The sequence below is a fragment of the Alexandromys fortis genome, unplaced genomic scaffold (genome assembly GCF_014885135.2).
Source record: "Alexandromys fortis isolate MF-2015 unplaced genomic scaffold, M_Fortis_MF-2015_v1.1 scaffold_11, whole genome shotgun sequence".
Classification (NCBI taxonomy): Eukaryota; Metazoa; Chordata; class Mammalia; order Rodentia; family Cricetidae; genus Alexandromys; species Alexandromys fortis.
The window spans coordinates 11,820,622-11,846,971 of record NW_026067912.1 but is presented as its reverse complement, the minus strand read 5'-3'; the positions used below and the strand labels follow the sequence as shown (position 1 = coordinate 11,846,971).

At 43.4% G+C, this 26,350-nt stretch overlaps 1 protein-coding gene across 1 annotated transcript in view; it reads right to left on the bottom strand.

The window, feature by feature from the left end:
* Dock2 (dedicator of cytokinesis 2) overlaps positions 1–26,350 on the bottom strand; it is a 398,899-nt gene that overhangs the window by 224,623 nt on the left and 147,926 nt on the right. The window contains exon 26 of the mRNA XM_050138695.1: positions 19,154–19,302. Coding sequence (XP_049994652.1) covers positions 19,154–19,302 — 149 coding nt within the window. The remainder of the gene's footprint in view (positions 1–19,153; positions 19,303–26,350) is intronic.

The window sequence follows — 26,350 nt, the reverse complement described above, 5'->3', positions numbered from 1 at the left end:
GGGTTTCCATGCCTCCACACCCCACCTCCCAGTGAGTCTCCTGTCTCACATCAAGGCTGCTCTCCCGTCTCTCTAGCCTCCTGCTGAGTATTGAGCTTCATCTCCACTCAGTTTTCCTTCTTGCCCTTTTTATCATCAACTTTTGTCTCCACTCCTTGCACAGTTTTAGTCACACTGTGGTACCTGTGTGGGTGCCGGCTGACATCAGCAAGATCCTCCCATATTCCAGACATACCTGGAACTCTGACATCTGAAGCTCCATAGCAAGGAACACATCCTTGACTCAAAGCTAACTCTCCTGTTACAATGCAGCCCTTGGTGAGGGGACTAAGAAAACAGACTTCCTCTGAGAAGCTGGTTATAATATTCCCACCCCTGCCTGCCCCCTCACACTCCTGAACAAGTAGATCGTGAGTCATCAGATAATTCTTTTGAGAATAGAAGCCGGGTTTATGTCATTATTTTAGGTTCGACATCTAGCAGGAGTAGCTCGCACATAATAAGTAATTGTGAGGATTTCTATCAAGTAGATACTGATCTTCTATAATTAATTAGGGATCTATTAGGAGGGCAATAGTAATGGTGGAGAGAATGAGGAGTGTTTTTTTTTCTTTGAATGAGAAAATTGAAACAGAGTGAAGAACAGGGAACCTTTAGGGAACACGGGGATTTTGTTTGCCTTTGTTTTTTTTTTTTTTTAAGCTGCTGTGGTAGTGATGTATTATTTGTATTTCAATAAATAAATCTTGCCTGAAGTCCAGAAGCAAAGTTAAGGCCACTAGAGGTCAGGTAATGATGACACACACCTCTAATCTCAGGGTATGGGAGGCAGGCAGATGGATCTCTGTGAGTTCAAGGCTACTCTGGGCTACACAAGATCAGTGGAGAAACAAATCCAGATGGTGGTGGCCTATGTCTTTAATCCCAGTACTAGGGAGTCACAGACATAATGCCTTTAATCTCAGCACTAGAGGGAATATAAAATGAGAGAAGAGAGAGGCTTAGTCTGCTTAGTTTATTGTTGCCCAGCCTTGGTAGAGGTAAGACTTCTCTAGTGGCTTGGCTGCTTTGTTTTTCTGTTTTTCAGATTGAACCCCAATTTCTGTCTCTGGGTTTTTATTATTTGTGATACAAGTTGCTATCTAAACACAGTTTGACCTCACACAAAAGATGGGGAAGAAAAATCAACACAATCTTCTCTCTTTCCTACAGTGAAAATACCCCTAATCATCCCACCGGCCTTCAGGAGCAGAACATAGATATCAACAACTCATTCAGAGATGGCTGATGGAGTTCTCACAGCAGGAACCCCCCAAATTAAAACCCTATGGCTGTCTCATTTCACAACAGGTTCTTGCTACAATTTCCCCTCTAGTTAGGCAGATCTGACTTCAAGCCTGGAGTCAGGAGACATCTAGGTACACTATATCCCGGAAGAACTCAGCACTCTCACTAACTAACCCACTTAGGGATCGATTACACCAGTAAAGAGATCGCCAGCAAAAGAAGGCTTTAGAATTATAGCCCTGAACTCAGAACAAAACTGAAGAAGGATGCCCATCTCAAGTGCATGAGAAGTGGTCAGAAAAGGCAAAAAATAAATAAATAAATTTAAAAAACCACCGAAAAACAATTATATTTCCTCCACACTTACACAAACACATCACCATTGCTCTCTAGGTTTAGAAAGGATGTGTTGAAAGCCTTCCCCAGAAAACCAAGTCTTTACAGACTTTACAGAACTGCTGTGCTCTGTCCCTGGTGCTGAAAAGCAAGCCTTGCAGACAAAGGCATTTCTCCTTGTTTGGAGAGGTGCAATGTCTCTTCCTCCTGATCCCGCAAAGAGGGTGTTTTCATCTTAGGATTGACATGTGTCATGTGCTTTTTTTCTCTACCTCCAAACTGTGGCTGTATTTTTTTAAAATCATATTACAAGTCCCACCTTATTACCAAGAGTACCGTTCTCACCCAGCTCCCTCTGCTGCATTTAGGAAGTGTGCACCTTTTCCGCTATTTTATCTTCTCTCTGTGATCAACTCATATACCTACAGTAGATTTGGGAAAGCAAATTTGGGAATGTAGTTTTATTTTTCCTGATGTATTGAAATTTTTCTAATTTTATTAATGCTTTCTTGGGCCTCTTTTATTTTTAATGTAAAAACGTAGCTGCTTCATTTCTAGCTATGTCTTCAGTGTTCCTACTTCAAAATAAAAACAGTTTAGGGATTTTTTAATTGAAATATTTTTTCATTCAATATATCTTGATCATGTTTTTCTCTACCTCAGTTCATCCCAGGTCCTCCCCACCTCTCTACCCACCCAACTTTATGTTCTCTCTCCTTGATAAACAAACAAAAGATACAAAAGCAAAAAAAAAAAAAACAAACAAACAAGAAACATACAAACAAGCAACCCTCCAACCCCACCCAAAAGAAATGGAAACAAAATTTACAAGCAAAAGACCGATAAAACAGAGGCTGTAGCAACACCCACAAGGCCTGCAAAGATCAAGACACTGTTCTAACATTTAATGCATGGCTCCAGTCCTTCCCTAACCAGCTCAGGGGCAAGGAAATCTTTCTTCTGAATGCTCAATCAGCAACAGGTCAACCTAACTGATGACTATAATCAAGTTTTTACTGAGCCAAACCCATGTGTTCATTCCTGGAAGAACATTAAAAGTTTCTTGGAGAGTTTCAGTGTTCAGTAGTTATCTGCCTTTCGTGTTTTGAGACCTTAGGTTATTTTGCCCCCCACATACACACATACCTATGAAAATGAGATGGTCAAAACAACATCTGTTGTAAATCAGCACCTCAGGGAATATCCTCTAGCATCTGCCACTTTAGCCAACAATATTGCTATAGTAGGGACTCCTAAAGCCAGGGGTTGTCTTTGACTCTCTCGCATTAGAACATAACATGGGAGGATGGGACATAAAAGCCAACCCTATCTGCTTCTCAGAATTGATGCTCAGAGCTCCCAGAAAGTGCTTCAGCTTCACTCTCAGATATTAGTAATCGCCAAACACATACATAGATACATCACCTGTCGGTGATGGACAGAAAGAGACAGGCCAATAAAAGAATGAGCAGATAAGCCAAAGAGGATTGCCCAAGTCTACTAGATATTTTAACAATTAGAATTTGATGCCCAAATAAAAGGTTTGCCAGACATCTGTTAAGATTAAAGATGCTAGCAACCTTTTTCTTGTATGTACCACCTTAGTTTCAGTTTTTACCACACAACTATAAGAATGGGGCATTGCACCTTGTCTTCCAGGAAAGAATTCAAATATATTAATAATCAGAAATGGGGAGTACTTTAGGGATACTATAATTATTCCTCTCTGACCTTCACTGGATCATGTAGTTCTTATACCCAGATATGAAGGCACCCCCTTTTCTCTAAGGACAAGCTCTATCCGCAGGAAAAAATATTTCACTTTTGCAGAGATTGGTTTTCTGACTCTTGTCTTCAGAGACATAAACAGTATCATCCTTGCCAGCATTCTTACATCTCTGGTCCCCCGGGGAAAAAATGTGTGGTATAAACTGCAATAGCGAGCCAAGTCAGCCATCTCTTTATCCATTCAGATTACACCTCTAAATTATGCAGGGAATTCTTTTGAAAAACATCTATCATCTATTGTGCAAGCACTACCAGCAATGAAAATGAGCTCATATCTATGAAAGCTTTGGGTCCACAGCTTCCCATGCTTCCGTGGTCTGCTCAGGTCCTTCTGCCTGCAGACTCCCCCATGCAGCTTGCAGACATTTGTATTCTGCTTTTCCAGTTAATATGCCAGAAGTGTTTTCATGAACACACTGGAGAGATAAGGGACCTCTCTGTTTTTATTTACCCTTGATGAGATGCAGGGCGAAAGGTTTAGATCAAGACAGATTAAATTCTGGCTCGGCCACAGAATTGCTCTGTAGCTGGGGACTATTGAACCACTTAAGCCTCCATTTTGTTCATCAGTAACACTTAACTATAGGACCGAGGCAAAAGCTCTTTGTTATATTTTCATATATAAAGTTCTTGATATTGTGTTTGGTTCTACATAGCATATTAATATTTTACTACATGGCCCTATCATAAAGTTTAATATAAAGCCATGTATGAATAATTAAAACTAAAGATTGAGTTCAAATAAACCCAACATTTGGGGACCATCCCAGAGCATCTCACTCACCTGAAGTCACCAACACTTAGATGGAAAAGTATGAAGACAAATGAAATCCAACATTCTTTGGAAAATATGTTGAGTGCACTGCCTCCAATCAGCATCTAATAGACATAAATAAATCTAGAAACAGAACCCACATGTTCCTAAAAGCTGCTGGACAGCCCTGATATCAAACACCAATTCTCCTGCTATCAGAACCTCAACTAATACTGTACAGACATTATCAACTAAATAAACAAGTATGTTTATTTGTTTTATGGTAGTTTTTTTTTTAAAAAAAAAAAGTATATCATTTGCCCCCTTCCTTCCATCCAGCATCTCCCTTGCAACCCTCTTGCTCTCATTAAGATTCATGAATTTTTCTTTGTTATTACATATAGATGTGTATATGCATTAATGTCCCTAGATATATAAATAATAACTGCTCAGTATGTATAATGTTACTTTTATGTAGGTGATCTCAGCCTGACCACTTGGTGTTAGATAAACAACTGGGTGTTTTTCACCAAGGAAACATCAAACACATTTTTTAGGAGTTGCTCTCCAGTAAGAGGAAACAAAAAAGGAAACCCATTATGTGTTACCATCAGTAACTTCATAGTTACAGTTGACAAATTCAGAGAATTGTGACGTTTCCATCGAGATCCCACAGCTGGTTTGTGGTGACACTGGATTCAAAGGCACTGTCTGTGCATTCCCAACATCCTTATTATTTCAGCTAGAATTTAACTCAATACAAACCAGATACTTGCTGACTAGTCACTATGTGTCTTGTCTTGTGTAAGGATGTGACAGTGAACAAGTCTTTGTGCTCCTGGGTTTGTCGTCTGTGGGGAAAACAGATGTGGTAAAGGCGAGCCAAATGTGATGCCCACGTCACATATGATAGTGTGCACCCAAAATCCTGTTTAGATGAGGAGGAGGAGGAGAAGGAGGAGGAGGAGGAGGAGGAGGAGGAGGAGGAGGAGGAGGAGGAGGAGGAGGAGGAGGAGGAAGTGGGAGCCTCTAAGCCCAGCCTCAGAGTCTAGTCACTCAGTGAGTTAAGCACTCTTGAACAGGCCAGTCTGGGGATGTCCTACGATCTTAATGAGAAATGTATGCAGTGTTCTAAACTGATGCGTCAACAACCTTGGGATCACTGCGGCACTCAAGGTTGGTACCTGCTTTTTATGTAGCGTTTAATGCAATGGCAGCAGATTTACCTTTCTCGTTAGGTTCGGCTGAGCATCAAATATAAAATGAATGTCAGCATGTCTTTCTAGGAAGTTGACTAATTGAAAATGGAAAGATCAAACAATGGAGATTCATTATGGAGTATCTGCTTAAAATGTGGAACTATGTCAAAAATGTAGACATACAGGAGAATCATGGGATAGGGTTAGCCTTTCCCTTGTGAAGTCTACAGACCTGATATAGGACCTCTTAGAAGAGTATTTTTAGCCAATGAGAACCTAAGTCACATTTTCAAGAGACAAGGGTGGAATCCCAGTGTGTGGAATGAGCTTGGTGGGTCAGATAGTGAAAAAAGTAACCCCGGGCTTCAGAAGACTTCCATATTTAAACACTCAGAGTAAAATTCACTATAGACACAGTACTAGCCATGGTTCTAGGCCGGTGACAAAGGCCTCCTAGACATATTGTGTACACTGGAGACAGAACCTGGAGGATGTTGGGAAATGTAGTCTCTGGGGTAGCTCATCTCTGTTGCCTTTTATTCCCAATGCTCAGCACGCTGTCTGACAAACAGTAGTTGCTTAGTTAGCGTCCGCTGAGTGGTTACATAGAAAGATGTTGCTTGCTATTTCCCCTTTGAACTACAGCCGTCCAAACCTGTGACAGAATTTGAAACATGAACAAGTGTAAAACCACATGATCCCTTTCTGAATTCTAGCACTCAGCCAGTGTTACCAGCAGGCAGTAGAGATGTCTACACAAAATCATGATAGAAGAACCGGATGGTTTCTTAAGGACAAGGAAATTGGGTTAAGGCCTCTCAGGAAAGGTTAGAGCCACCTCTCAGGGGCCACTATTCAGATAGAAGGAAAGGGCAGACAGTTCAAAGGGTGAATCCAGTCACCCAGAAAACAATGACAAGAAGTGGGACTGTGGGTTTTGTTGAATAATTTCACAAGCAAAGCAAAATATACTTGGGGAATAGATCCAAGGTGTCCATCCCCAGCTGGAGGCCTTCAGGATGGGCAAAAAAAGGGAAGTGCCTTCCAGGGTATTAAAGGATCATCAACACTGGAGGAAGAGGGGCATGCAGGCTTGGCAGGTGTGCAAGACAATCACTTATTAGGATGTAAAACAGCAGGAAAGATGGTCAGAAAAAAAAAAACCAGCTGTGTGCTGAACTTGGATTCTAGGTAGGAGATGTGAGAGCCGAGACTTACAGAGAAGGTTAGCATGCCAGGTTGCTCAGAGAAACTTCAGGGATCATTAAAGTTCCTTTCCAATTTGGTCTCCTGGATCAATTCTGTTTACCTCCGAGACAAAAGTTACCCAATACAACCCTGAGAAAATGTCTGTTCTAGTACTTTTGAACAGTTTGCTAGAAGCTTCCCTGGTGTAGTCCCTGATTTCTGTCCCCAGATGGCATGTGACAGCTGGGGATGGGTCAAGTGCACCTCCACCCCCAACACACACACACACACACACTTCAGTTCAGGATTTACATTCATACCCACTGAGCAATCAAAGCCATGGTTCCCACAGTAACTAGTGGGACCATGCATGACCAATATTTATTCTGTTGCTGAGGAAGGGTTTAACTCATCCTCCAAGTGGTAGAGAAGAAATGTAATTTAGGTATTATGTAAAATACACTTTTTTAGAAAGTAAGTGGCCAGCCAGTGAAGGTTCAGTTAAATAGGAGCACTTTCCAACCAGGAACTTTATGCAAGGGTTCCCTGTGTGCAGATCTCTTCCACAGAACCAGCACTGCCTCCAGTTATGGAAGGGGCGGGTTCTCCACTGCCCATCACGCTGCCACACTCATACGCAACTATGGCTTATAGGGGAGAGATTCTTTAGTCTTTTTATTTTGCAAGGGTGAGAGAAAATGGTAAGTGAGGTATCCATCTACTGGAAGAAATTGAAGTGTGCCTAAAAAAACCTAGAGTCAAGGGAGACAAAATCTAATGCACTATTTTTTAATTTAAAAATAAGAAAAATTGCATGATAAAAAAAAACACTATTAATACTGATTTTTAACTGTTGCATCAATATTTAAGTTTTTCTAAAAAATAATTTTTGGAGTATGTTTTTAAAATAGGATCTCTCTCTGAGTCCAGGATGGCTTGAAACTTGTGGCGATTCTCCTGCCTCTGTTTCCCAAGTCCTGAGATGAGAGGAGTGTATCACCACAGTGCATTGTTTTTCTAGGTTATGGAATTTCTGGTGCCCTCTTGCACTTGGTTCTCACACGCAGGCATGTGGCTCACTTCTACCACCCTGCCCTTGACTCTAAAGAAGGGAGAGTAGAGTAGGGGTGGAGCCCACTGTGGCTGTAGGCAAAGGAGTATGTTCAGCTTTGGTCATGGAAGATTAAAAACAGCACGGAACATTTCAGGAAACATTGTGAGATGGTGCTGATGGGACAGAACACGTTAGATTATTAAGGTTATTGGGGAGTTCTAGTCAAACAGCACCGAAGGCTGTCTTCTTATTTTCTAAGTGGCTCTTCTACGAACAAATGACCCAATGACCACCTGGAAAACTAAGCCAAACCCCCATTTTCTGAGCCTGTCAGGCGAACAGCAGGTAACGTTCAAAGAGTGTCCAACTCTAGGAACTGCAGTAAAGATGGGGCTGCCAAATAGCCCGTGTGACATGCTGCAGCATCGGAAGTTGGGTACAGGCTAATAGACACATGTGCCACAAGTCCCCACTCCCAGCTCAGTCTTGGGTAAGTGTTCTTCTTTCTCTAATCAATTCACCACCAGGAAACTCTGTTGGGTTCCTTATGAGCTCAGTAGATGGCCGCCATTTTGCTAATGTAACCCCGTAGTAAGGTTTCCCCTTGGATAGTGGATTCTGCTATTTTTAACTTATAATCAGAGAAGGCCTTTATCTATCACACTGGGACAGGTGACCTCAAGAAACTCTGAGCTCTCTCTGGGCTCCCTGTTCATGAGTCCCCATGTAAATACTTAGAAATTTAAAATGTTTCCATTTGGAAATAATTAATCAGATTTACAGAAAAGTTACAAAACAGAGTTTCTCTGTCTCTTTGGCCCACTGTCGCCTCTAAGAATGTATATAGACAGAGTACTATTATCCAACTATAGGTTTTCTTGTAGTTCCTCAGTCTGGTCTCCTTTACCAGCTTGCTGTTAGGTGAAAGTTGTCTGGGCAAGGTTTCCAGGGACGTGCTAGGCCCTTCTCAGTGCATCCTACAGCAGTGCATGAGACGCTGGCTTGTCCATTTCCCTGCTTGCAACCCCTCTTTCTTCACTTGGTTAGTATCATATACAATGCTATGATATGAATTTAAGAGTTTTCATCTGTGGCTCCCTCCAAAGGTCAGGGCACAGAATCTAGAATCTCTCTTTTCTGAGGCTTGTGGCAGAAACTCAAAACCTCCCTTTCTCTGTTACTTTCTATTGCTGTGCATCAGATACATGAACTTATGGGGGCCATTCTCATTCAAATTACTACACACCCCAATATTTCTTTCTTAGAGTGGGCCATAATGAAATTCCATTAGGTCTGCTTGTCTGATAGCAGAAATGAGACCTCCATTCTAGGTCTTCCCTCTGGCTTCAAGGAAGATGGGCAGAAGTGCCCAAACTCACAGAGCAGTGGTTATATCTACCCAAGCCAGTGGCACGCTTGCCTGTGTGATATTATCTCCACAAAACTCTACAGGCCAGGACTAAGAGAGTTTCCAGACTTCTGGACAAATGGAAGGTTCTAGAAGAGGGGTTCTCAACCTTCCTAATGCTATGACCTTTTAACATGGTTCTTCATGCTGTGGTGACCCCCAGACATAGAATTATTTCATTGCTACTTCATAACTGTAATTTTGCTACTGTTTTAAACTGTAATATCTGATAAGCTGGATATCTGATATATGATCAGCAAATGAGTCATGACTCCCAGGTTGAGCATGAAGTTCCCAGACAGGATCCAGAAGCCCAAAGCCCAAAGCCCATTCTCCCACATTTTGCTATATGGATCCATCACCCCCTTTAACAAGCCAGTAAACAAGAGAGCATCCCTGAGTCCTAGGGGCTGCTCCAGGATATTAATTGAGTCAGAGGAGGATGCTGGGTAATCCCAATTGATATGGCTCAGTCAGAAGCACACATAAAGCAACTTAAGTCTTGCAACTAGCTTCAGAAGTGGGGACAGACAAGAACTGGAGGACAACATTCTACCTTTAGATAGTCAGGGTCAGAATTAGGGGATACCCAGCTGGAGTTTGTGGCATGAATTATTGCTTACCTAGCCTATGGGGACCTATCCCTGCAACCTGGAGTCAAAAGTGCCCTGTATTCTGAGAGTACTGTAAGAAAAACTGGAACCAGAGTTTGTCTTCTACTATTCATGGCTGCCTGGTCCCTCCATTTTGAAGTTAGTGTTTCACCCTACCGTGAAAAAATACTTCAAGACTTCCCAAATATTCTGCTTCTCGTATGTTTGCTCTTTTCTTTAGAACCTATTGTTGGTTCTTCCCGTTAACAACGAATACACTGGTATGCACTTAATCAAAAGATCAACTTCTATATGGTCATTAAGGGCTAAGATAATCTCCACGTCAAATCTGCCTTTCCTATAACTGTAAGATCAGATGTCTGGAGGAGATGTAGCAAATCGCAAATCTCCTATCCCCACTCCCTCCCTGTTCTCTAGGCTCTTTTTATTTCTTTCCTTTTTTTGTGACCTACACAAGACTTCAAAACCCTCAGAACCCATAAGGAAGAAGCCATCACTGATCAATAGGATTGTCACAGGAAATGAGCAATATCCCCCCTCCATGGCCTAAGGTTGGATGTTCAGTTTGTCTTCAGATCAATACAATCCCAGAAGGCAATATTTTTCACCAATTCTATGAGGACCACAGCACACAATCAGATTCAGAGCCACTGGAGACAGAACGGGTAGCATTAAGGCAGCACCCATTGGCTTTGGGGGTTTTCTGGTTTGGGGCAATCTTTCTAGATCCCTGGCAGTGGTATGAAAGTAGACGTGTGAACTGGTTCCCTGGGAAATGTATTTTCAAACACTAGCCATGATATATACCTACTTTTTTCCCCTTTAAATACTTGCTTCCTGGTTGATTTCTAGGCCCAATAACCAAACATTCCATTGAATTTCTGCCACTCAGACACAATAGGTGTAAATAATCTCAAGTGCATGGGTAAGAATAAAACCTTACAAGCCAATTAGGAATGCTCTGAGTATCTACTGCTTTTGATTTGAATATGGCACACTTAATTATAGACTTAAATAAATGTTTAATCAAGGCAGTTACTTAGCAATTATCTCTTAAAATTCCTAAGAAGTCAACCTCTGACACCTGGGAATTGGTATAAGTGAATTCTGAGATACCACAATTGGTACAATGGTTTTCATAGACCCCAGGGATCTTGAATACTCCAGAGGAGTCCATGAAAAAGCAGCATGACATTTCCCTCTAGGATCCCCTGACATACTGAGCCCTGGTGCTGAAAGCTGTACCCAGAAGCAACACGTGCCGCTTCCTTGGCAAGCCTCTTACCAGCCCCAGATGGAGCAAAGCATCTACTACTATCACCAGCCCTGGCCCTAAGCCTGCTTTCCAGGTGAATCAGGCTGCAGTTTCCTCTGGACTCTATCCCTGTCTGTCATTCCCACAGCAGGCCACTTAGCTTTTTGCTGGCCTTACAAGGACTACAGGTTTGTTTCCAAAGCTGCCTGCAATAGGAGAGGGCACAGGAGGAACAAGGAACACTAGGGAAGAAGGAAAACATCACAGAGAACAGGTTATAGGCCTGGAATTGCTGGGTCTTTCCATGGGCATTCATTACTGCGACCCTGACATTGCTGGGGACTGGGTCGCATTGCTAGTGATTTTCCAGGACTCTAGAGGCAAAAGGAAGCAGTGGTAGGATTTCTCCCCTACCCTGGCTACTGGTGGCACCATAGGTCAACTACTGCACATGTTGAGAAGTGTCCAAACACTAGCGGAATAGGCCACGAGTTTATCCATGGAATAAACTCCAAAGTGTGATCACTGACCTCTAGAGGAAGAATGCTAGAGAATGCAATGTCAGTATGCAGGGGTGGGGGAAGGGGAGATGCTGTGAATTTGGGGTGAAAGGAGAATTCTCCTCTTGGAGTCTTAATTGGAATGATAACTCATTGCTCTCTGAGGCTTAGCTTCCTCGGTAGCATACAGAGCATCATGGGCCCCATTTCAGCATGTGACAGACACAGACAAACCAGAGCTGTGTCATCCTTTCAAAGAAGCCACCACAATAGCCAGGGGAGGACACGTTTCACACCATGGAAGTGGAAGAAGAGTGAGGGGAGATAGGGTCTAGGCTTCCCAACCACGCAGCTTTAAGTCTGGCTACCATGCACTGCTCTATGGGATGTCCCCCAGAAAAAAGATTTTCATCAAGCCTTGTCTCCCTGCCTTTAATTTGAATACAGAGAAGGGGGCAGGCAGGTTAGAGGAAAGCCCTGTTGCTTTGGCAGGGTGGTATTGATCCCTGGGAATTAGATGGCAATGGCAAGAGGCAGCCGTGGTTGCTCTTGACCCTCTTACAGGCAGGTTACCCCAAGCTCTGGGCTCTCTGAGAAATGGGAGTAGAAGATGAGGATAAAATGTAAGAACTATTAGATGGAAGTAAAGGGGGCCATTGGTCAGAACCGGGCTCCTTCCTGGCACCCAACAGAGCAAACCAAACAGTCAACAATACTAAGCATGCTGCTATAATAATAATAATCCCTAAAGAGATCTTTCTCCAACCCCAAAAGAAACCCCACAGTGAAAAGGCTAGGAGAGTCAGAACAGCCAACTGGAAAGGGCTCTGCCAAGTGTGAGCTTTGATCAAAGTTCCCACTGCACTCCTGTTTTAACCTTTATGGGAAGGGTAACCTAGGGAAGTGTCAGCTTAAAAACAAGCATTCTGCATCATTCTGCTTCCAAAGCAGCCCAGGGTACCATGCACAAACTGGCTTTCAGCCACATCTAGTGAGTTTCTTTCTTTCTTTCTTTCTTTCTTTCTTTCTTTCTTTCTTTCTTTTTTTTGTTTGGTTTTTTAAGACAGGGTTTCTCTGTGTTGCTTTGGAGCCTGTTTTAGAACCAGCTCTTGTAGACCAGGCTGGCCTCAAACTCACAGATATCCACCTACCTTTGGATACCAGGTGCTGGGATTAAAGCCCAGTTGGGATTCTTCTAAGGTTGGAAAAGGACACTGTCTGGTTCACAATTCCCTAATAAAAACCAATTAAGTTCTCTAAAATCAAATGAATAAAAAGTTAGTTTTGACAAAACAAGAGGTCTCATGGAGAGCAGTGGGGGAGCTGGGATTATTTGGACCCCTTTGCCAATCAACTCCAAAGAGAGCAAAGGAAATGGTTCTCCAGCACCAGGGCATCCTTGCAGAGATTCTGGGCCTGTCATTTCTAGTTTGAATGAACCTGTGCAGCATGCAGCACCCCTTCCTTCCAGGAAGCCTCGGGAGACATTCAGTTCTGAGGTGACAGCAGCAGAGGCAAGCATAGCTGGTCTCTACCTCGGGTCACCCCCACCCTGCAGCTGACAGCTAGTCCTCAGAATATGACCACACAAGTGTACAATACAACACAGCAGGTAAGTGGCTCCCAGGACCACAGCAGAGGAGAGGAGGAGGATTAGAGAAGGTTCCCCACGGATGGACAGTGACATTTATGTGACTTCAGAACTAGCCTTAGGTAGGATTTAGCTAAACAGAGAAAGACAGCCACTTCCAAGCAAAGCCAAGAGGCACCGAGCCTGAGAAAGGGAACACAGGACAAAAGTTAGGAAGCTTGGGACTGGAGCAACAGGATTGCATGGGGTGGGCCTGGCCCGTGATGACTGGGAGGGTGAGGCTTGCACCCCGAGCACACTTGCTCCAGCATGACTGGGGAGAGATGAAGAAGGATGTAACCTAGAAGAGTTGGTACATGAATACCATCTCAGATTACATGCAGGAAAAGTGCAGAATTGAAGATAACCATGTTTTTAACTCTCCCTGGAGATTGGGGTGAGAGGGGATGAAGTGAGAAAACTCTGAAGATCTCTAAAGTTAACAGGAATGTGGGATTCTCCCCACAGAGAAGGAAGAATGCTCCAGGTAAGAGAAGCTGTATCTGCAGAATCCACCCTCCCCCATCCCCCAGAGTTGAAGCTGATGAGATGCCAAAGGCTCATGCTGCTCCTAAACGGAACTGGCATTCACACCTTCCAGGTACAGTCAACTGACTAAGAAGCTCGTGCCTTTAAAAGATACTGTGAGACAGGACTTCAGTTTGCATTCCAGATGGGTCTTGAACTTGCAGGTTACCCTCCTGCCTCTGTCTGCCCAGTGCTGGGATTAAAGGTCACCACACCTTCCATTTTTTTTAAACAGTGATTCTAGCTCCATGATTCAGGTATGAACACTCCTTTTCCATTTTGAGAATACAAACTCATCTTTATACTGGATTGCTATGTGAGGTATAACATGGTCACCCTCCTTTCTCCTTATGGAATGGAATGCAAACATGAAAACCCTGGTTTAGGAGAGGAGGGAAAAAAAAAAACTCCATCCAGTTTAGGTGCAAAATTAAATTGTATGAACTCCTCAGAAGGCTTTAAGGTACAGAATGAGTCCCTGAATAGCCACCTTTGGGGGTCACTGGAGCTGACAGCCCAACTTGCTTGGTGACAAAGAAAAGGGAATTAGTGAAAATAGAAGCAAGGTTGCTCATTCCTCACCTGAGCCGGCCCCTTTGATATGCTAAGTGCAAGTATGGCAGCTGTGTGAGAAAATTTAACACTATCGCTTACATAGATAATAATTAAGACTCTCTACCCAGGCTGAGACAGACAGCTTGTCCTGAGTCACAAGGCACCCAGGCTAACATCAAACCTAGCAGGCCTCCTGGGTGCGGCTGTAATTACTCCAACAGTGACAAGGAAAGATAAGCATTCTTTTCCATCCTCCTCCAAATACAGGTGGCAGCCCCAAAGGGAAGCTTGGCATCCCATCCGGCAGGTTAGCTGCTGCACTTCTACACACGCTTCCTCCCCAGAAACAGTTCCAGGCAGTGGTCACTGTCTAAGCCTGGGCTGGGGTAAGGAATTGCTGCATGACATCCACCAAGAGTCAGTAATAATTGGCTGTTCTATTATGAGGACAGAGGCTCCAAATAAGCAGAAGGAAAATTTAGGATGCTCCGGGTGGCCATTCTAAATATGTTCCCAAAGTCCAAGTGTTGAGAAGGTGACACCTGGGCAAAACAAGCGTGATATCCCGTGGTCTGGGTTCCTTCCCTCCCTTCTTTTAAACTGACTTTGCATGTGAGCATGCAAAATAATAGGTCTCCCCTTCAAGCCTGTGTGTTATTGCATGTTGTTCCTGTTCACTCTTCCAGCCCCCTCACCCTGCCATGGCTTCCCACCTCCATCTCCTTCCCTCCCCCAGTTAATCACACCTGTTAGCCTATTACAAACATTCCACTACCTCTCTCTCCCACAGCTTTCTTATCATCTTGTCCTCCCTCATCACGATCCCCCTTTTAGCTTTGTAACCTACGAGCACATATATAAGCATATAAATATAAAGTGATACATATGTATATATAATCTTACACTTAGGTTCTACATATGAGAAAGTGCACGTACTCATCTTCCTGCGTCTGGCTTATTTTGCTTGACATCATGGTTTCTAGCTGCATCCACTTTTTTCCAAATGTCATAGTCTCTGTTTTTTAAAGTGTCTGCATAAAATCCTGTTGTTCCTACGTCTGGATTTTCAAAGTCAGTTCTCTGTGTGCTCCACGTCACTGCTAACCCTGCCAAAATGAATTCCCAAGTGGGATGAATGGGCTGGAAGCCTTTGTTTTCTATCCTGTGGCTTATTAAATGATATTGGATAGGGCTCTTGAATCAAGGAGGTAAAGAAGTGGGAAGGAGTCTAGCTACTCCTCTAGGTCAGTGGTTTTCTACCTATGGGTCGTGACCCCTTTAGAGAGCACTTCTCAGATATTTACATTACGATTCATAATGATAGAAAAAGTCTAGTTATGCAGTAGCAACAAAAACAATTTTATGGTTGGGGGTCACCACAACATGAGGCACTGTATTAAGTGGTCGCAGTACTACGAAGGTTGAGAACCACTGCTCTAATTCAGGGAAATACTGAAGAACAGTAAAATGGTCACCTTCCAATATGCTCTTCAGCCTGAGAGCGTAGAAGTCACCTGGGCATTAGACGAGAGAAACAAGCCATCAGGTATCAGATCCCATGCTCTGAAACTGATGATCAAACCGCGCTTCAGTGTTCTTCCAGATCACCGGAGAGCAAGCTTAAGACTGACACCATCGTCTGCACCAGAACCATGACTCTTGGTCTGCCCTCCATCACCTAGCAAACTCCTCACTGCAATGCCTCCTCGGTCCCTTAGCAATGAAATCACAACGCATGGCCTGGGGCATCAGCAATTGTCATCTTTCAAAAACTCCCCAGGTGAAGTTGGCCCTGAGAATCCCAGTCAACCAGAACAAGAGAGATTTCAATTAGGTCGTTTGGGATTTCTGATTGGTGGTCTGGCTCAGTGTGCTCATAACCACAGAGTCGTAGAAGAAGATGGTCAGCAGAGACACATTTTTACCTTCTTAAACTGGTTGTGTGGTGTGAAGCTCACCAGATCAGAATCGTGCACCAGCTCAGTGGTGATAAGATGTCTGGATAACTCATCCACTAGACAGCTGCTTACCCTGAGAGAGCAGTGGGCTAGTCTCTAGTCAGACCACATTACCAAAGGGACTTAGACTGTGAAGGTGACACCACACCTCCTACACCCCGAGTCCAGGGGGTACTCAGGGACTCCTACTCCCTGTAGGCTTTGGCGCCCTGAAGTCCTGAGTCTGGGAGAGACAGCAGCCTCCTCTTCCAGGAGGGAGGCAGGGTCCGCAATGCTCATGAAGCTGCAAACTGACAACAATATGTAGAGCAGACCTGGAAGCGCCTGTGGTGGATGGAGCCGCAACAGCTACCATACAAAAGAACTGGACACTACCTATATCAGAAATAAGAGGACTAGGAACACCCATCATAGTTGCACTTCCCCAAACCGTGAATTCCCAGACACCTATGACATTTTTTAGAATGAAATGTAAAGAACCATTGCACGTTGGCTATTCACAAAAAGGGAAACATCCACTAAGGTATTTCTAAAGAAATGAAGAGCCAGATCCCACATCCATACACTGTAAGACATTTCATCCCCCACCACACATACACATACTTAAAATAACAATAAATAAAGACCAAGTGATAAAGCCCAGTGCCAACTGGACAGCTGGCAGCAGATGTACTGAGAAACACTGTCAGCCTGGTCTCATCTCTGGAAGGACCATTGAGTATCCAAGCTCTCTGGTCCATCGTCTCTTTCTATGACACAAGGATGTGGAAAGGAAGGAAATGCACTGCCCTTGTGTCTTCATGTCCATGATTGCACAGACCACATAGTCTGATGAACCTCAGTTTGGATTACTTTGCCTGGCCTTAAATATTAATTGATTATGAAGCTCAATGTTTTTCATGAAATAGAATAACAAACCTTACTACTTGGGGGCAGATTAATAAGACTGCATGGATTGCATAGTACCTAGAAAACAGCAAACGGTGAGAGTCATAATTGTTTTTAACCTTTGAACATCAGTTGAAGTATCACTGTCCTTGCAAATGCTTCCTCGATGACCACCCCCATACCCTAGTGCTCCCACATATACACTTAGTCAAGCCTTGGGAGGTCGAGTCCCTTCAGCACATGTATAGAGTTTAGTCATGACGTTACATGCTGTCTTTAGATTTTAAAGACACGTTTCTTCCATATATTCGATGAAATAGCTTGTGTTTGGGACCCATGTCTAAGCAAGGATTTTTTTTTATTTTCACACATACTCTTGATGTATAGTATGAAAACCATTTTAGGTAATTTTCATAACCAGAGTATGAACTTTTTATCCAAAAATGGCTATAATTTAAGGATCGCCATCGATTATATAATATATCATTGGTAATAATAATAACTTGGGCATGAAACAAGATTTCCAAAGATTAGAATTTTTTTTTAACCTATGTCCTTAACACGTGGTATTTTGAAGCTTTCATCCTGGGGGCATTTCAGAGTTGGGATTTTAAATTGCAGGTGCTGAGCCTGCATATTCCGGTTGCTTATTTACATTTCCGTAATGGCATTCTTGAGGAGCCATTTCATGCTCTGTATCCCCAACGCCTAGCACACACGTGGTGCACTTTACGTATTTCTGACTAAATGAATGAATGGCGGATGAACCGATAAATGAAGCAAGCTTCGGCTTTCACCGGATAATCAGAAGACTGCCAATTAGGATGGTAAGGACAGGAGGAAGACATAAGAGAAATCACATCTAGGGAGGCTGATAAACATGGCTATGAGATCTGAGCAGTACAGAAACATCCCCCTGTGAAGGTTTAGAGTTACAGCTTACCACAGAACAGAGTTCATCCAGGAAGCTTTTTTTTTTTTTTTTTAGAACAAAGTGTTGAGGAGTAACCTTTGCATAAATACTCAGGAATGACCTCTTGATTGTTTGGGTCTAAGTCTTCTGAGTGCAGTCCCACACAAGGGCACAAGGGCAAGGCATAGTGAGATCTTCCCACACAAACTTAGGCCAAACCAAGCAAGAACCCATCCCTCCCTCTTGAAGTTCTTAGAGTCTTAGTTGTGCCTCAGTGCCACCCCTCTGCCTGCACCACTCCTCCTAGGATGCTGAAGGAACTCCTTCGGCCTTTAAGTGTCCAGCCCACTTGGGTGTGGCCTCATATACCATAAATGTCTATGTAAAGCACGCGCACGTTCTCTCTTTCTCTCTTCCGGCTGGAATCCTGCATCTTTCCCCTCTTGCAGCCTCCTCCAACTCTAGGGGCTGTCCTTCAGAAGCCTCCAGCCCTCCACTGAGACATTTCCTTTAGGTTCCAAGTCTGTCCTGGTGGCTAAGCAATGACATTCGAATGCACATTGGCTTCACAGTTTCAGCTTGTCCCTTCCATAGTCACAGGCCACACCCTTTCTCTGGAGACTGGGCCTGGGAAATTGGTTGAAGCAGGAAGAGTCTTTTTTTTTAAAAAAATCTAATTTAGTTTACTTATATTTTATGTATGCATGCTTTGCATGTAGACCTGTATGCCAGAAGAGGGCACCATATCCTATCACAGATGATCGTGAGCCACCATGTGGTTGCTAGGAACTGAACTCAGAACCTCTGGAAAAGTAGCCAGCACTCTTAACCCCTGAGCCATCTCTCCAGCCCCAGGAAGAGTCTAACTATTTCTATCATTATAAGAGGTCCTCTGAGACACCAAACTCAAATCCTTCAGGGTGAAAGCCACTGAGCTTGCTTTCTTGACCATATGGGCAGAAGAAGCTCCCCTTGGCAGCCCTGAAAACTAGGAATACAAAAACAGACCAGGAGAGTGCAAACCACCTAGAAAGACTGATGATATTCATGCCCGTGCTTGGGGGGAAACCTGTCCACCAGGACATAGGATAATAAAATGTACACTTCTGACTGCTGTCTATCCCAGCGACGTCATTCACAGCTGTGAGGGATGCGTCATTGGGACAGTCAGCCTGCTGAGTAGGCGTTGATTTCTCTCTTTAAATTTCAAATGCTTGCCATCAGCATCAATGTTTTATAACTTCATCAGCCGAGCCCAGATCTAAGCCCAGGGCAGCCACCTCATCCTGAGGACTCACCGCATCCTGACAGCTAAGGACCTCCAAGATGCTGTTGAGCAGTTCCACGCAGTACTTCTTCTCCATGACCTGTTGCTGCCCATCGTCCCTCTGCTCCAGCAGCTCCTTCAACTCTTTGGTGATGACAGGTAGCAGAATGTCCCGGCATTCTGGAAGCAAAGTAGTGACAAGCATGTGTGCTTCCTGTTTAGTTTCATATATATGAATAATAGTATGTATTAGTTTCCTTTATATATATTATGTATGCATGTATACATATAGAAAACATTGTTCTTTATCATTTCTCATGATAACATTCAACTTTAAGTTACAATAACTTATAAATATAATCTGTCTATAAACTTACAGTACATATATTCTATTTATAGGTTATAGTTATATTATTACAGAACTTAAATAACAATTTATATGATTTTTTTCATTAGGTGATAATTAACAAATATATTTTCCTTGTAAAAGGATTAAGTAGTAAAGGTTAGGTTAAGATTTCCTTAGAATGTAATTCACAATTCTGGCTTCTTCCCTGTCCCTCATTCCCTAGAATCAACAGCTGTTTTATTTTGTGTGTTTAAATTTGTAAATACATATACATATATTCAAATGCTCCAGTATAAATCCTCCTAGTCTCAATTTTATCTTGAGTTTACTTTCATTCATATCATGTTGTGGTTATAAACTCTCATGATCTTTGCGTATGACTTTCCATATATAAGCAGAATAAATCCTACAGTGTTTTTTTGCCTATATCTGCTTTTTTAAAGTGAGGCATGCCTGCATGTGTTGCTTAGTCCCTTGATACCATTCACTTACCAATAGTCCCCGGAGCAATTTTTATATTTTTTCATATAGCAACTATCTTAATTATTTAACTACTATAACATTCTCAAATCATGGATTTGTTTCCTTATCTGGGCATAATCCTACTGTTGGTCACTCTTCAAATTACAAAACACTACACTGAACAGCCTTCCCCTTGACTCCTGTGCACATTGCTTTCTTATAAAATAAACTAGAACTCTCTTAAAGAAGATGTTCTATCCTGACAATGCTGTCTCAGGGCATTTCAGGAGGGTTCTAAAGTCTTACACAATTTTATCTCTACGTTTCCCTTAAGCGAAACCTTTAAGGGAAAAAAAAATAGCTCCAAAGTTGTTTCAAACCATACACAGCCAGATGCCACTTGAGCTCAGACATGAATTATAGACACCAGAATGTCATTTAAATTCAATCCAACAGCTAGACATGGAATGTTTCCTTTCTCTTTTGAGGCACCGGGTTTCTAAAGGTACAGGGATGAGCTGTGGTTCTTTCCCATTCGGTACTGAAAGTCCAACCAAGGCAATGAACAGCAAGGAAGCCAGAATCTAAATCAAGAAGATGAAAGAGGCCAAGCCCAGGTCTTGTTTTCCACCTGCACATCAGCACTCCCATCTTCTGGCCAGGCCCTTGACTGACTCTGGGGAGGATACCCCAAAAAAGGACTCTAACTCTGAGAAGCTGTTGGAAGGTGCCCGCACTCCTTAGGATAAGGGCTGAACAGTGTGCCATAAATAGGCTGGTAACAGACATAGACATCTCAAGGGATCATTTATAAAGGTAACAGATGGCGTTACTAACTACTAACACATACTGAGTACTTCCAGTATTCTCGGTTTAAATGCACCATTTGAAGTGTTTGGCAAGAGTTAACTGGGTTATTCTTCCTGGTTACTGGAAGAAAAAGCAGTATTATCTCCCCAATTTTGCTGATGCTTTGTGTACACAGGTAGAAAGTGGTGGCTCCTGGGTGGTCACAGCCTGTACACTGAACCATTACATGGAGATTCCAGACCTCATGGGGGTACAGCCGTCATCAGCATGGAGGAGGCCACATACCCTCGCCTCTGTTCCCCCCTCAGAACTACTCTAGTTCTATCTTCCCTGATGGCTAGTTCTGCAGCTTTCCCAGGGTCTAGGAATGAGTTATCTTTTAACTACATTTGTTTAGATAGAACTTTTCCAAAGTAGGTTTTTGTTGTTTCCAGATCTAGAGAAGAAACACCCTACCTGTTTGTTTAGACATTTGCTTCAAATGCATTTTTAAAAAGCTTTATTAACTTGCAACTTTGAAACTTCAGATTTGTTAGAGGGAATCACAGGTGTTAGGGTACACATGACAGGAAAGCCAAGTAAGATCCTTTCAGGCAGGAAGTCCTTCCCCAGAACAGGGTAAGTCCCGTAACTTCAGGATACTCTATGACCCACTTAGACCTCACTGTTGTTCCATCTTTAAATCATCAGAAGATGACCACTGTCCTTCTCTTCAAAAGCTAATTTTGCAAGTAAATTCACAAAGGAGATCTACAGCACAGCAGAATGCCTCCCTCTCCTACAGCTGCCTGGACAAGAGAGTCACAAAAAATGTCCCTGAAGAAGATTCATTGTCACTGCTGCATACAGAATGGCTGGAGCCGCTAAAGAGCACAGAGCTGCCACTATCGTGAGCCAGGTGGTACTGTAAGAATGGGCGTGTTCATGGCCCCTCACTGTTACACCAGATTCCTACGTCTGACATAAAATGCATTCTGTTGAGGCCAAAGGTCTCCAAAGACTTTGAAGGAAGGTGGAAAGGACTGATTAAGAGTGATCAGTTATCTTGAGTTTCAAATATGACTACGGCTGGGAACGAAGTGCTAAGTCGAGTGTGTGCTTAGCATCCATGAGGTGCTTAGCTCAGTTACCAGGATCCAAAAGAGCAAAGATTAGGGATCCAATGTGTTAGAACTTTGGGGACTTAAAACTAAAATAAATAAATAAATAAATAAATAAATAAATAAATAAATAAGGAGATGGCAAGTCAGATAAGGGATTAACCCTTTTGTACAGTTTAACTAACTCAGTCACACATTCAGTCAGTCAGTTACTCAACTCCAATCATCAAGAGTCCCTAGGTGCAGGCATTGTTCTGAAGTGGGACTGTGTGATTGCAGCCAACCAACTATCAGCACCCAAGTCGAAGGAGAGAAAACGCGTGCAGACGACAAAACAAAGAAGACAGAAACACTGAACTGGTTCCTTCCTACAGTGCTGTTAGGAGCAGCCATAGCACAGATGGGGAGGTGCCTTAAAAATTCATTCTATTAGCATGTCATAGTAACTCCATCAGGTCCCATTGCAGAGATCTGGAATCAAGCGATGAGCCTGGTGAGAGATTTTAAACACTAATGATCTCCATGGGAAGCACCTGGATTTCAAATCCTACCTAAGGATTTGAGCTATGGTGATACGTTCTCTTAAGAAGTCTGGTGATAATCTCTCCATTTCTGGTGATGTTCAAATACCGGGAGGCTGTCTGCACACTGGGATAAGGAGGTGAAAGGTCAGTCAAACGGTTGAAATGAATCTTGGTTAAAGCCTCATCCAAAACTCTACAACCACGTAAAATACAAGGTCACAGAAGTGGCAGGAGGAAGGATAGACAGGTGGACATTTGCACTAGAGTAGATCAGACCCCTGCAGAAGCAGCACTCCATCCATCTCAAAGGGACCGGCTTTACACATTAGCAACACCAGGATGATGGAGGCTGCTGATGCTGAGACTCGGCAAGATTCTCATGGAGGAAGCCATCAATGCTGCAGCCGGCTTTGCAGAAAAGACTTTGTCTTCTTGTTAACTCTGATTTCTCAGAAATGGCTGGCTCCCCTCTTTGGGGATGAAATAATATTTCTGGTTTGTAGTTGGAGCTGTGAAATCACATTAGCCGGTGATGCTTCCGGAAGCAGCATTTCTAAATCACTGCTTGATTGTCAAGCAAACAGACACAAATGGTTTAAAAGACAGATCTTGCAAAAGCCTTAAACCAATCTTCGTAGGCAGAGATAATGAGGATCACAGACCCGCATCCCATGTGAGATGGTTGCCTCAGGTACCCACGCTGACAAAGGCTGGGCGATTTGCCATCAGGTGTCAAGTCCAAATTGTAATTCAGACCGCTACTGAGGAGACTGCATAGTTACTCGACTCTCTGTATTTTAATCCAAAGGGTCTTTTGTCCAAGTGACTGCAGAGGAAAATGCAGCATTCCTGGGCTCAGATTTCACTTTTTTTGTTGTTGTTGTTTCTTCAAGAAAGTGTGGTCTATGGCGTGTGGTGTCACGTACCTGATCTCATATCCCTTTTGAAATGGGATTTGTCTTTTAGTGTGTTATCACCCAAGGTTATCTTTTCCCCATAGTTTCTTAACATCAGCCAGTGAAAGAATGAAAAGGGGAGTCTCCGCCCTCTTTGAAAGACCACCTCTAAGAGCACTGAGCCAAAATTGCTTCTGTGACCACAGTCACAGCCTGAGCTCCAGAGGAATTCGTTCCATATCTGCACGGGACATCTTCCCTCAAATCTGTCCTCTTCAGCTTCTTCTCAGAGTGAAGAAGCTACCCCATCACAGTCAACTAAGTAAACGGGGGTGCTATCTTTGGTTCTATCCCTTTCTCAGTATCAACATCCAACCTGTTATGAATCAGCTGCTTCCATGTTCTATGTCACATTTCCTAAGTTCTCTCTCTTCTTTCTGTACAGTCACTGAAGTCCGCGGATTCATTCAACTGCTCCCAAGATATCTTACAACTCCTTTGGTGCAGCCCCAGATCCTTTGTGAGACCCTTTCTGCACCTCGCCAGTTGCTTCTCCACCTCCCTCTCCACCTCACCCATCACTGTCCTCTGCTTCTGGATCTCTGCACATTGCTTTCTTTGCTGGGAATACCTTTCACCTGTCTGACCCTCGCCTTCTAGGTCTGAACTTAGAGGTCAAATCCTCTAGGACAGCTTTCTTGGTACTTCCATTCTGACTGGGGGGACTGTTGCCTGTGTCCCTGGAACACATACAATGTGTTTCTGTCTTGCCAGGAATCACACTATGTCATTAGCTTTGGAACTGGATAGACAGTGTGATTCTTACTGATGGCCCCAAGAATGAAGCCGAGGTCCACATGCGGACAACAGAAGCTTATCATCATGTAGTCTGAACTTCTTCCTATCAGATCATCATCCTTCCAGATTTGGGGGAGGTACCAGTTCTACACCAGCACAAGGCTACTGTTTGTGCACTCACTCCAGGACAGAGTGGCAGAGTGGGTGTCATCAGGAGCCTCTGGATACAGTGCTCATTCCAGGACAGGGTAGGTGTCATTGGGAGCCTCTGGATATAGTGCAATACACACACTAAGAAATTCTGACCCTTCTCTTCTGAAAATAAGGTTGAGAGAGAGAGAGAAAATGCAAACAAATCTTCCATAAACTAAGAAGGTAATGCTGGCACCTCATGTCCCCAATGGAGAAACATTTGCTACTCTCTGATCTCAGGTACGTCTTCAGTCTATTGTGTGGGGGAATCTGTGGAACAGTCAAGAGATGGGTGAACTCAGAGATAGGGTTAGACATGCACATGGCTGTACATTGTCCATGCCGTGTGGTTACCCAGCTTTGTAAGCCTGACTTGGTGTGTGGACCTGTAATTTTATTCCAAGCTGGGCTTTCCCTTTGTCACCAGTGCTAGTTAATCGTCTCTTCGATCCTGGTCAATATTTCATGGACTTTAAGGTGAACCTCATTGGACTTTGGCCAAGTTCCTATTGACTGGGAGGCGAATTGCAGCTCAGCTTAACCCTCTTGGGAAACTAGAGGGCTTATGTCTGTCAAGGCTCGCTCTGCCTCCTCGGTGTGTTTTGGCACACTGGGAAAGCCCTTGATTAAAATCCCAGCTCTGCTGGCTCAGGATTGAGCACAGTAAGCAGGGCTCTGCTTCCCTTAGCTGCCTTTTCCCCTTGGGCTCACAGACCATCTGCAGATGTGAAAGGCCACTTGGCTGGATTGGCTACACTAGGAGGAGGCACTCCGTAGACACAGCATGACTCTGACAGTCCGCAATTTGTTCCCCCAACCTCCCTTCTGCAGCCATCGTGTCACAAAGCAAGCACGTTCCACCCACTGAGGGAAATCGATAACTACCCACAAACTTTATATTCCAGATCAGGTTACAAACAAGCCTTGGGTGATTCTATGAACATCTTTCCCAACTCATTTTTCAGCCGCAACTCAAGGGATCACTCTCAGAGAACACATCTAATTACAACATCCACATCGTCACTCCCTTCTCCAGTCCTGGCCATCTCCCCACTTTGAACCCACAGGTCAAAATGTGCCTCCCAGCCAGACAACAGAGACTATTTAAAGATCATAGCACTCAGCAATGGCTAAAATGGCTTCAGAAATCTTAGCAGAAGCAGATCTAATTAGGGAGCAGTGGACCTTCCAGAAGAGCCAGGATACTCCAGCTCTATTCTGGACACCCACTGACACTCCCAAAGAAACTGTGACTTTGATCACATATGTTTAACATTCAAGGCTTGTAAACTTCTATCCCATATATTTTATAGTTAATATAAAATGGGGTTTTACAAGCAAAAGTCCTATAATAACTGGATGTTCCACAAAGCAGCACAGTCATGGTAGGAAGGGTGGACTTGACACAAAATCACTGGAATTTTGTACTTCTCCATCCTTCTTTAAACCTCCCGCTCCCTCCTCATCTCTCTACCGTGTGTGTGTGTGTGTGTGTGTGTGTGTGTGTGTGTGTGTGTGTGTGGTGTGTGGTTAGGTGCACATGTGTGTGTGGGGGCACAAATGCCCTCATCGGGTTAATGTCAAGTGCCTTCATCATTCTCCAGCTGGAATTCAGGTTCTAATTTGGCTAGCCTGGGTAGCTGGGGTCCTCTGACACTTCCCCCTACAGCCCTGGAGCTGGAGCCTGCATTGTCACCCCCATTGTTTGCATGGGTGCTCAGGATTCTAACTCAAGTCCTCAAGCTTGTGTAGCAGACACTTTGCCCTCCGAACTATCTCCCCAGCCACAAGTTGCAGGAAATTTTAAGAGGAGGTGATACGGATGTATCCCTCAAGTCACACTGATTATAGATACATTTGCAATCTCTGACAGTCTACATGTTGTATAACACATATGCCTGCAATATGTGTCCTTTGTATATAATATGTATGCCATACATTGTTTACCTTGTGCTGTGTATACACATACAGAAACACATGGTTGATGACTACTTATTGTGACAAGCACTGTTCTCACAGATGTTCTAATCCACAGGCTGTGATAAACAAAGGAAGAAACTAACGATTGACTTGACCAGACCAGCTTCCCCAGGAACA